Consider the following 13424-nt stretch of genomic DNA (forward strand, 5'->3'; position numbering starts at 1 on the left):
CTCGGTGTTGGAAAGGTAACTTACGCTGCAGGTAAGTAGTATAAAAAGGCAGCCGTGCCGGTTGCATAAGTAAATTTGAAATATATATGAAAATGATTTAGAACCCTGCGGGTAGATCTAAAAAGGTAAAATGAAAATATGTAGAAAGGGTGATACCCTGCAGGTATGAGTGAAAATGAAAATACTTTGGGGGCCGCAAGCCATATAATGATAGTTTACAGAATGATTGCCTCAAAACAAAATGACATCACATCCGTAGTACTGAGCATGCTCTGTAGAAAAAATATTGCATTCTGGGATAATAAACAGTAACTTGATACAGAGAAGAAATGTGATTGTTCACGGACGATTCTGAATGAAGGGCCAGGAGAAGCATAGAAGTGATCAAACCATCACCTGCCATCAAACCATCTCTGTATTGTAAGAAACTAGACAAGGCTGAAAAAATAAATAAATACATACTAAACAGATAGATTGATGCTCATGACATCAATCACTTGATTGCATGGTCCTGACTTGATTATTTACAGACAGCCAAGATATAGCTCGAATACTGCTCAGTGCAGTGTTAAACAACAAACAATTTACAAACAAGTTCAACCTGCTGTTTACCTAACAAGAGACATCTTCATCGTTAGGCACCACAAAGACATCTCTACCAACTGACCTATTCAGGCCCTCCTATCTATTTGGATAAAAAACGTTGAATGGTTTTAGAATGAAGGCGTATTGGAACCCAATGCATGTATAATGCGTACAAAAAGAAACACCATCGTATCTGACAGCGGTCGTTAGCAGAAAATGTGCACAGCCGCAATGGGAAACTTGCCAAATGCAGCAGAATAACTTTGGCTGTATCCGTAAATAGCCAATCGTAGTTAATTGACAACACCTTTTCCAGAAAAACAGTGTGCTAATAATGGCGGTGATAAACAAACAAGCAACAAGTGAAGTAATTTCTTTTGGTTTGTCTGACGCGAAGTCTGGACTATAAAGCATAAAATCCATGGCATTGGGCGACTAGTATTCACATGCATCAGAATTTGTTATCTAAATTTGGAGACATGTTTTCTTCTAATACTCTCAAAATACATTTTTTGCTAAAAATAAACAATCTGTATCGAAGGCAAATTATAATTTACGTTCAATGTGAATAAACTTCTTTATAAGAATTACATTCACTGGAAGTAAGTGTTGGTTGAAACACTTCCCTGTTTCTCTTCTCTCCTACTGTCAGCCATGTTTTGCATGTTGTTTGTTTGTTTGTTGTTTAACGCCGCACTCAGCAATATTCCAGCTATATGACGGTGGTCTGTAAAATAATCGAGTCTGGACCAGACAATCCAGGGATTGACATCATGAGCATCGATCCACGCAATTGGAATCGATGACATGTATCAACCAAGTCAGTGAGCCTGACCACCCGATCCCGTTAGTCGCCTTTTACGACAAGCATGGTCGCCTTTTACGGTAAGTATGGGTTGCTGAAGACCTATTCTACCCCGGAATCTTCACGGGACTTGCACGTTGTAGCGACAGTAAGTGTTGTAGTTTGGAGAAATGTGGAATTTAACGGTTATGACCGAATGTGTTCGGTTACCGATGCTGTTGGTTCCAACAGCAGCTGTTAGGATGTTAGCTACTACATTTATATCACATTTGAAACTATTCCTTCACACTTGCCAGCTATAAACACGATTATGCTTATATTAATTCCGATCAGAGCTCCAGATAACTTTTGAGCAATTGAGTTTTTACTTGAAGGTTTCTGTTTTAATTGGATTATTACATTTTTCATTTGGTAACCAATATTTTTTCACTCATCTATTCATCACTCTTGTTTTTTCCCCCCAAATGAGCTAACATATTGAGATTTTAAAAACAATAAAATTATGTTGTAGATGTATATATAAGGGTTCCAACTAAAGGCTTGACTCGGAAAGTAAATTAGCTCGTAATTCGGTTTTGGAAATTAGCTCCATTGAACGCATGCTGAAAAAGCTTCATTGGATATTTACGAATGATGTTCTTATACATTTGAGTTTTTCATTTAATGCATGCGTTTCTGTACGCAAGTTTATTGAAAGTAATTGGGTTTTGAATGTTTTTTGGGGTTATTTTACGCAAATACCCAGCTTATCTGTAGCTCTGATTGCGATGCTTCTTTGCATTCCAATAGATAGAAGGGCCTGCTATTGACAGCTTGAAACACTGCTGTGAGGCAGCAATCAACCATGGCCACCACAGTAACCTGATGTGACACACACCTCACAGGTGCACCTGCCCTAAAAACTAGCACAGGTGCACCTGCCCTAAAAACTAGCACAGCTGCACTGATCTGTTTTAGGAATTTGTTTGTCAAAATCGTGGGTGTTTCTGTTAAGGGAAAACTAACCCCAAACATTCACTGACCTAAAATATCAGCATTACACAAAAGAACAAGGGGAAAAGTGAGCGTGGCTCACTAATACCCCCGACCCGCCTAGTGTGTCAGTAGTTTCAAATTAAAAAGCTAGGATAGGGTTAGGGTTTGAAAAATTCATAAAAAAATGGAAAATTAATAATAACAATTTTTTTTCTTTTGACTGCACCCCTCCATATGACACAGATTATATATGTACTAAGTTTGAGATGAATCCACTGAACAGTTTAAGAGAAATCGCACTGACAAAGTTTTCGGACGGACGGACAGACGGACGGAACCTTGGTAGAACTATATAAAAATCACAATTTACTCTAGCTAGATCATAAGATTGTGTCAAGACTAAATGAGACAAGGCACAAAATAAAACAACAAGACCCTCCTGTAAGCTTGTGAATTAATCATACTCAAAATTTCATCACATTTTGTACAAAAATGGCTGAGCAGTCATGAAAATGGCCATAAATAGACATTTCAATATGGCTGCAGTCTCTTGTTGTTTAAAGATGGCTGTCTCGTAGAATAAAGCCTATTCCAAAAGAAAATTCAAAACATTTTCCTGATCAGCGTGTGTTTATATTTTAAATAACATCAGTAATCTAGTATTATGACAAGGTCATGAATACCGTATTCGACGTAGTAAGCGCCCTGCTCTTATAAGCACCCACGGTGATATTAGCTAATATATTGGCTAGTGAACAATCCCAATTAGCACCCCTTCCAATTGACAAAGGTACACAAGACTTATTTATTTGTGTATAATATGCACTCGTGTGTTATATGCACCCTTAATTATGGGCAATTAAATTCTGGAAAAATATATCTGTTGTATATATACATTTCAGGCTGTCAGCATAAACCACGAAATTTACGATCTTTCAACTCTGTTTTTTTTTCACCAAAAGAATATGCTAATTTTGAGAGCACCCTGGGCGCTTGTTACGTCGAATACGGTATACGACATTTCAGCACAATTGCTAATAATGAGTCTCAATGGCTGGACCAAGTTAGGTAAGACTTACAGTCAGCTGCACTCTTAGTTTACCGGTATTAATAATTGTTTTAGAATGAAAACTTATTCAATTGTTTTAGAAGTAAACTTGTTGTAAACTCAGAACACAGTAAAACAGTCATATTTGATTAGAACAAAATATAACTTCTTCATATTTTTTTTTAAAACAAAGTAAAACAGTCATAATTGTTTCAGAACAAAATATAACTTCTTCATATTTTTTTTTAACAAAGTTAAAAATATTCATAATTGTTTAACAAAGTTAGTGATAAGACAATCTATTTCACTGTTAGGATATATGCATAAAACACTGCATTTGTGTATCAGGTATAAACGAAAAAACATATACCTGGTATTCTGCAACAGACTATAGCTCATTACCATGGCTGACTGCAGTTCTAACCAGAACAATGAGTGAGGGCACAGTGAGGTGACCCCATGTGGCGAAACAAATCAGGTCTGAATGTGCTTGTCTAACAGTCAGCAGACCCAGCCCCATATCATGCATATGTTAATGCCATCCAGGTCGAACTGACCCAGTTCCATGACCCACCTCCGTGACCCAATTCTTCCCACAACCCATCAACATGTCAAGGTTGAAAGGTAATCTGCACCCAGAGGGGACATCAAAGACACATTAGGGGACCCAACTCTATACACGATCCGACATTCCTTGATGTCGCCTGACTGAAACATACCTACAGAATAAGACCCATACAACTTATATTTGATAATATGAAACTGGATATTGCAACAGATAAACTAATATAAATTTTAAAAGAAATAAATTACTAGAATGTGTTTTAACTCAAACACATGTCTCCCCTACTCCATTTTTTCGTACATTAATTCTAGTTGTTTCTTTGAATGTGTTTGCGAATCCGAAAACAATAATAGCAAATTATAGCCAGGAATGATAATGGTTTCATGCGGAAATATTCTTTAGCTGTTGAGTTTTGGCGTGAAACAAACTCTAGTTGTTTGAGACAAAGTCCAAATTGTTGCCATGGAAACACAAGATAATAAAAAACTAAAAATTGAAAAAAAAATGGGGTCATTGCACATGGTGCATTCGTAGGATGGTGACCAAATGATTTTTCATTAATCCCCTACTGCAAGGAAATAAGTAATGCAAGTGTCTTGCTTAATTCGGATTAAGAGGGTGGTCATCTTTAAAGCAAAGTGTAAATAATTCGGGGTTCACCAAAATAGATGCATCATTATATACCCTACATGAGCCTACACATTGATGTACATCACAGTTTATATTCATTTTTTTTTTATAACAACATACCTGTCAACTCTCACGCATCTCGCGTGATTCTCATGTATTTATCACCTATGTCACGCTCACACGCAAGGTTGAGAAATTCTCACGCATTCATATAAAATGTAGATAAAAATGCTTTTGAAATGCTTTTCTCTTTCGATTTATCGCGATTGCAACCAACACGGCGAGAAAAATCATTCAAAACCAGTTTTCGCCCCCCGTGCGCCAGAACCCTTTCCCTGACCCCTGAAGATCCGGGGTAGAATAGGTCTTTAGCAACCCATACTTCCCGTAAAAGGCGACTATGCATATCGTAAGACGCGACTAATGGGATTGAGTGGTCAGGCTCGCTGACTTGGTTGATTAATGTCATTGTATCCCAATTGCACAGATTGAGTCTCATGATGTCAATCACTGGATTTGCTGATCCATATTCGTTTATCTACAGACTACCATCATATAGCTAGAATATTACTGAGTGCGGCGTTAAACAACAAACAAACAAACAAACAAACAAATCATACTCATGTGAAATATCTGCTAAAAGCAGCGTTGATTGTATGCTTCTGACAAGCATGGTATGCGATATTATCACTTTTGTTAATTTATAATGGATCAGAATGGAGATTGCTTACTAACCTATCAAATATGTCTTGCACAAAATGTTTCTTGTTCTCATCTTTGTTCAATTTTTATGACACATCAACTAGATGCTGATTGATCGAAGCTGATTTTCATTACCAAGGGCAGGCAACTCTATATATCACAGTATGGCTATTTTGTGGTGTGATACGTGTATATATATACGCTATATGCTTTACATCACTTCCTGTTTTGGATTATGCATAATCACTATGCATACCACCAAGTGACTTTGCCTAAACAAATGAGTTCTTTTCTAACCAATTTCGAACGGAAGTAGGGGTAATTCCACTTCAAAAACATTCCAGAAACTATCATAAAAAAAGTTAACGTGTATACTTACAAGTAACAAAGATATACTCCAACGAGTCCTGTATTCGATCAAGCCATGAAATATCATGCTTAGATTTGCATTAGTAAACAGTCGACAGGGGATGTGAATTACGAATTGTACAGATATCGTGATAATATAGAGCCTGTGATAACATAGTCATACAATAAATCATGAGCATGTGTTTATGAATGACTTTCAAACAGTGACGATACCTGGTCTTAGTGAAAAGGTGAGCGTATCCTGTCCCACAGTAGCACCCATTACAAACATATGCAAAGAAATTAATTACCAAAACAAACTGGGGTACATATGGTACAAGTCAAAATAGGGAATTGCATCGGACATCATTTTTGTCACTGATGCGTCAAATTTGGAAATGTCGTCCACATGTCTCCCACAAAACATTTTAGCCAGAGTCTTATGTTGCTCTTTCAAATCTTCATGGAAAGACCATGCTCGATTGTATCTCAAAAGTTTTAGGGACGGTGAATTCTTATCTTGGGAATTTTACTGACATTTGCTGCAGATCTGGTGTGGATAAATCAGTGTATATACTCACTGGGTTGGTACTACACAGCAAGAAGCCCATGTGACCCCCGGGATAGGTGGGCGTGTTCCCCGACGCATATGCCACGTTGGGGAATACCTCGCGACAGTACCCAATCATTTTCTTAATGAGAGGAAGATCAAACCACAGGGTTTCACCTGAAAAGAAGTCATTGTACTTTTTTTTAACCAAACAATTTATCATCATCATCATCATCATCATCATCATCATCATCAACATCATTAACATCATTATCATCATCATTAACATCATCATCATCATCATCATCATTAACATCATCATCAATGTCATCTGTTTACACAAATTTAATTCTATTTATTTATGTGTATGTCACTGGGTTTGAGTGTGTTATAGTCTCTTGTGCAGATGTCAGAGCATGCATTTAACATAACCTTCTGCCCTTACATTGCACTTACATAGTGAGGTGCATGCCTGCATGTGTGCGTGTGTTTGTCTGTTCATACTAGTCCTGACTAATGCCGATTTTATAGTGCTAGCAGTTTAACATGAATACCCCACTCAGACACAGTATACTGACTCCGAGCCGACCAGTCCGTCATTTAGCCGCTTAATGGGCCATCTTAAGAAAACATCTAGTATCTTGTATAAATTTGTAAAGCATTTAATTCAAGCTGTTATGAGGGGTCAAGACCCATAACCCTCCTGTTATTGAAGCAAAGTGACAAAAAAAAGGCATCACACAAACTTGCGGAAGGTGTTAGACATGTCTGTTACACTGCATTCTTGCCGAAACACATAGTCAAGGCATGTGATATTTTATGCCCTGTAGAATGCGTCACATGACTGGTGCAGTAACAATTCGATCTCTTTGATATGTTATGCATGTAAATCATTCGTGAAAAAAATGTCAAAAATCATAATTTGGGGATGACAAGAATAATGGCGTAAATTTAGGCTCAAAATCGTAAAGGTTGGCATCTCTGCTAATTCATGACTAACATAAGTCAATTCCGTGCTGCAAATGGAGAAATTCCATATTTTACATCCATCAAAATTTAGTAAGACATGGATACCATGAGTTACAGAGATATTGTTGATGTAAGAACAAGACATCTCTCATTAAAATCAGACCCTTGCTCCGATATGATACCTCTCCTTGTGAAGATCTGATATCCCCCATCAAGGTGACCCCAGGTCAGGTTAACCTAGAGTAACCCATACTGCCCAATCAAAATGAAGGATGTGCAGGTACTTGAGCCAATCAGATGTCAGCTTAAAATAACATTTCAGCTTCATTTTATTACCAATTTGATTAAGAAATTTCAGTTTTAACAAAAGAAAAGCCACCCAGAACACAAATATTCCTTTGATGGTACTCCCCTTTGGGTGTAGACGCCATGGCTTTCAGATATCCACAAATATATCAGGTATTGCCTTAATTATTTACATTCAGAACTGGCCAAGATACAGAAATCACATATGCTGGTCAAAATGTCACACTCACTCATACAGAGCCTTGATGCTGATTAACTGATTAGAAAGTTTAGCTGACGTGACCTCCAATGTTGGTTGGTTTGTTGTTTAACGCCACACTCAGCAATATTCCAGCTATATGACGGCGGTCTGTAAATAATCGAGTCTGGACCAGACAATCCAGTGATTAACATCATGAGCATCGATCCACGCAATTGGGATCGATGACATGCATCAACCAAGTCAGCGAGCCTGACCACCCGATCCCGTTAGTCGCCTTTTACGACAAGCATAGTCACCTTTTACGGCAAGTATGGGTTGCTGAAGACCTATTCTACCCCGGACTCTTCACGGGTCTGACCTCCAATGCAGTGGTTGTCAGACCTTCATGCAGAGGTACTGTATCGAAGTGAAAAAATGTCTTTTTAATAAGATTGCTCCTTGCCAGTTTTGGCTCTTACCTTGGCAAGAGATGATTCCATTAGGTTTCAGTGACTTCTTCAGGTTTTCATAATATTCCTTCTGGTATAAGCCTTCAGCAGGACCTGTCGTGGAGCAAGTGAGTAAATGTTATTGAATGCAGTCATCAAATATTGATGCTATACCACAGTGGCCTCCCCTTCCATCCCTTCGCCCCGTTTCACAAAGCGATCCTAGCGTTAAGACAGTTGAAACTAATATACTTCCGACAGTCATAGCGTTAAGACGATCGTAACACCCAAACTTTAACATAGACTTCCGACAGTTGTAGCGCTAAGACGATCGTAACACCCAAACTTTAACAGAGACTTCCAACAGTTGTAGTGCTAAGACGATCGTAACTCCCATACTTTAACATAGACATACGACAGTCATAGCCCTAAGATGATCAAAACTCCCATACTTAAACATAGACTTCTGACAGTCATAGCGTTAAGACGATCGTAACACCCAAACTTTAACATAGACTTCCGACAGTTGTAGCGCTAAGACGATCGTAACTCCCATACTTTAACATAGACATATGACAGTCATAGCCCTAAGATGATCAAAACTCCCATACTTTAACATAGACTTCTGACAGTCATAGCGTTAAGACGATCGTAACACCCAAACTTTAACATAGACTTCCGACAGTTGTAGCGCTAAGACAATCGTAACTCCCATACTTTAACATAGACATATGACAGTCGTAGCGCTAAGATTATCAAAACTCCCCTATGTTAACAAAGACTTATAACAGTCGTAATGCTAAGATTGCCTTGTGGAATGGGGCCCTGACCTTTGAAAAGCTAAGATTTCCCTAACCTCCAGTGAGTGAGGTAGTGTGTTGGCTTAAACCCAGCTTAAAACCATATTTCAGTTACTGTATATCATATTGCATCGTCCTAATGAGGGAGGCAAGTCTGAAAAGATGCCATAGGGCAACCAACACTGAATCTGGGACTCAAACCCATAATCTGCAGATCCTGCTTTGACCAAGGGATGCAACTCTGTTCAACAAACTCTGGCACCTTGGACAATGAGGCTACCCATACCCATTCATTGCCGTCATTAGCAGAGTGAGGGAGTATTGTTTCACGCCGCATTTAGTGGTTGTCACAAAAGGATCAAATGAACCTAGTTGAACACATCGTCTCACCTATGGGGTCAGGGGCATCAGTAATTATCACATCAAACTCTCCTTTGTGTTGCTGTAGATACTTGATGCCATCGCCGATGTGGAGAACAGCGCGTGGGTTTGACAGACACGACGCCATACTCGGGAGGTGTTGTTTGCATACTTCCACCACTCTCTGAAAGGATCACAACATACATGTATCGGTAATAGCAGACCACTGGGGAGAACTGGAGCAGTAGTTGGGCAGTACTAGGAGAATTGGGGGCAGTACTAGGGTAGTATAAGGAGAACTGGGGCAGTACTAGAGAAGAACTAGGAGAACTGGGGCAGTACTTGGAGAATGGGGGCAGTACTAGGGTAGTATTAGGAGAACTGGGGCAGTACTAGGGAAGTACTAGGAGAACTGGGGCAGTACTAGGAGAATGGGGGCAGTACTAGGGTAGTATTAGGAGAACTGGGGCAGTACTAGGGAAGTACTAGGAGAACTGGGGCAGTACTAGGAGAATGGGGGCAGTACTAGGGTAGTATTAGGAGAACTGGGGCAGTACTAGAGAAGAACTAGGAGAACTGGGGCAGTACTAGGAGAATGGGGGCAGTACTAGGGTAGTATTAGGAGAACTGGGGCAGTACTAGGGAAGTACTAGGAGAACTGGGGCAGTACTAGGAGAATGGGGGCAGTACTAGGGTAGTATTAGGAGAACTGGGGCAGTACTAGAGAAGAACTAGGAGAACTGGGGCAGTACTAGGAGAATGGGGGCAGTACTAGGGTAGTATTAGGAGAACTGGGGCAGTACTAGAGAAGAACTAGGAGAACTGGGGCAGTACTAGAACTTGGGCAATACTAGGGCAGTACTAGGAGAACTTAGGCAGTACGAGGGCAGTACTAGGAGAATGGGGGCAGTACTAGGGTAGTATTAGGAGAACTGGGGCAGTACGAGGGCAGTACAAGGAGAACTGGGGCAGTACTAGGGCAGCACTAGGAGAAATGGGGCAGTACTAGGAGAACTAGGACAGTTCTAGGAGAACTGGGGCAGTACTAGGGCAGTACTAGGAGAACTGGGGCAGTACTAGAAATTGGGCAATACTAGGGCAGTACAAGGAGAACTGGGACACGCAGGCTGCAGCTGCCCAATCTTTACCTAGAGTCAGAGCAGGGTTATCAGTCACCCCGTATCAGGACTCTACTTGAAAGAAGGACATAACCCACTTCAGTTTGGTAGGTAAAGGTTGAAAGCTTTAGTACTAAAAAAAGAAGCAGAGCAAGCTTTATCTCTATTTAACTATTCTCTAAAGTCTCTAACGGACTTCAATATTTTGTGCATTTATGGAGATATATATAAAACCAGTGTGACCTCTTTTGTGGAGGTATCTACACCAGTTTAATGTTAATACCTTCCTGAACCCAGAAATATATTGAAGTCCCTTCTTAGGAATAAATGTCAACCTTCACAGACTTCTTATTTGAACACTGTTATAAACAAAATGTAGACAACTATATGAAATCAATGATAATGCCTAGCCAAGTAACGCAACACAAGCCTCATCATTCTGATATCAGCCAATAATGAAACACTAGCCCAGGAGTGGGTGTGGCAAATTTGTTCTGGTTTATGGAACCCTATTTATTGGTAAGCAAATGAATGACTTGTAAACACTTGCAATATTTATATCTTGCAAAGATCCATGCCAAACTATTCCACTTGGAGTGGTGCTTCCTGGTATAAACAGCCGTTTGTAACTCTAAACAGTGTTTCACTCTCTCACTTGAACTGGGACACACCAACAACCCCTCGGACACAGTTAACTTCGTTTATAACGAACACACTTATAATGAACTGACCAATCTCATTAAAATCAGATCTTAGTCCTTGCTGCCGCTAAACAAAGATCTGAGGACATCTCATTACAGGTCACATCAGACCGACCTTTCGCGAACTCTGACCGACCAATGGAATTACTGACAAGAAGTCGACATTAGCCAATCAGAAGGCAGCTTTCTCGTGCTTTACGGCACTAATTTCAAATCGATGACTACGCTTCGAAACATAATTTGACAAGTTCTTGCTAAAAAAAATTGAAACCAGAACAAAAGAACATTCTCGAATGGCAAATATATGGTCTAGATTGTATAGATTCGGTCGTTAAGCCCGTAACTATCGTTCGGAATACTCCGTTTTAAAGTTTTCGAGGCTGCATGATGAGAAATCACATTCCAACTGTCACTTTCATGATCTCTTATTTCTAACTCTTGGGACTATAGACCCGTGAAGATCCGGGGTAGAATAGGTCTTCAGCAACCAATGCTTGCCGTAAAAGGTGACTATGTTTGTCGTAAGAGGCGACTAACGGGATCGGGTGGTCAGACCCGCTGACTTGGTTGAATCATGTCATCATATCCCAATTGTGTGGATCGATGCTCATGATATTAATCACTGGATTGTCTGGTCCAGACTTGATTATTTACAGACCGCTGTCATATAGCTGGAATATTGCTGAGTGCGGCGTTAAACAACAAACAAACAAACCTATCTTGGGACCATAAATTGAGACAACTGGGGATTCGACACATCTGAGTTATATTGACAACAGCTTTCAACTGTTAAACAGAACAACCTCAGCTGTCACCCTCTACACATGTGGTTGGCCAGCTGTGACAGATTCAATACAAATCAGGATTTTACCTGAAAAGACTTGACTTCCCACTGACCTGGGCAATCAATGATATTCAGACAGAATCATGAGACAGTGTATTGCTTAATCAACCAGTGCATGGAAAGAGCGTTCGCCTGAAGGGAGGAGGTGAGGTGAGGTGAAATTGGGTTTAACGTCGCGTCCAAGATTGTTGCACTTATATAGCGACGTGCATGTACGTGTATGTGTGTGTGTGGCTGCTTGTACTAGTCCGGACTGATGCCGATTTATAGTGCTAGCTCACTGAGATACCATGCCGCAGTTTAACACGAATACCCCACTCAGACACAGTATACTGACTCCGAGCCGACCAGTCCTTGTTTAAGCCCCTTAATGCCGAGCGTCAGACAGGGTAACAACAAGTACAATCTTTTAACGTCTTTTTGTATGACGCGGCCCGGGATCGAACCCTGGACTTTCCGCTCTCCAGGCGGACGCTCTACCACAAGACCACGGAGGCGGTCCCTGAAGGGAGGAAGGTCGGTGGTCCAATTATAGGCTGGTTTATAGCAACCGATTTTAAAACATACCTGGTGCTTGCCAGTTAGGGGACAACACAAGGACTGATGGGCCAAAGCACAAACATGCAACGCAAAAACAATAATCTTGAATGTGCCTATAAAATCCATTTCACCTCACTGTATTTAATAGTCAAACTGGCTCAAAGATGACTTTTAGCGAGTCTTGCTACGGCATTTATTCTCTTGCAACTAAAGTTTGTTTCAAGGCGTCAATACCGGTAATCTGACACAAGTTGCAGTTAATAACAGTGAGTTGTGCGATCTATCGATCACTTCGCATACGATTTCGCTGAAATTATTGTAAACATTATTATAATTATTGAATGAGATTTTGAATATAATTAAACATTATATATTGCAAACATTAGTCCAGATGAACATTTTTTTTATTACCAGATATGATAATAATAGGATTAAATTGCGTACTTCAATTCAGATTTGTTGACTGGTATTTCCGGTGTTAGGTGATTGTGGTGATCAGCTGATAATGTTTTCTGAGATGGGGGGAAAACATCGTTTCATTTGAAAACTTGAGTATTAAAAAAATGTTAGTAAATTTTGGGAGCCATGCTTTACCGCGCGCTATAACCGAGTTAGCGCTATATTGAAGGGTGCAATAACGAGGGAACACTGTAACATATTTGAGACAGGATTTCAAATTGGATGGATAGAAATAACCGAGTTCATAAAAATGTATGTGCACTTGCACAAATATCACTTTACATGCACTAGTGTGTTGTATACTTTATCCGGACATCATTCAGATCTTTTTGTGACGTAAGGTCAAAATGACATCACACAAGAAACAATGTCATAACCGAACACTGTTGACGTCATTCGACAACTCTTGTTTTGATCAGTGCATGTTTCTAAAGAGGAGCTCAAAAGGATTAATGCAAGAGTCATCAGAAGATGACAAATTCCCCGACC

At 39.8% G+C, this 13424-nt stretch overlaps 1 protein-coding gene across 3 annotated transcripts in view; it reads right to left on the reverse strand.

Annotated features, from left to right (window-relative positions):
• Positions 1-13424, reverse strand: part of LOC124150993 (spermidine synthase-like) — a 58403-nt gene that overhangs the window by 4520 nt on the left and 40459 nt on the right. For all 3 annotated transcript variants that reach the window (XM_046523211.2, XM_046523212.2, XM_046523213.2), the window contains 3 exons: positions 9304-9457; positions 8144-8227; positions 6240-6385 (listed from right to left, as the gene is read on the reverse strand). In XM_046523211.2, coding sequence (XP_046379167.2) covers positions 6240-6385; positions 8144-8227; positions 9304-9457 — 384 coding nt within the window. The remainder of the gene's footprint in view (positions 1-6239; positions 6386-8143; positions 8228-9303; positions 9458-13424) is intronic.

This window comes from Haliotis rufescens, unplaced genomic scaffold, assembly GCF_023055435.1.
Source record: "Haliotis rufescens isolate VD_foot unplaced genomic scaffold, xgHalRufe1.0.p SCAF_15, whole genome shotgun sequence".
Classification (NCBI taxonomy): domain Eukaryota; kingdom Metazoa; phylum Mollusca; class Gastropoda; order Lepetellida; family Haliotidae; genus Haliotis; species Haliotis rufescens.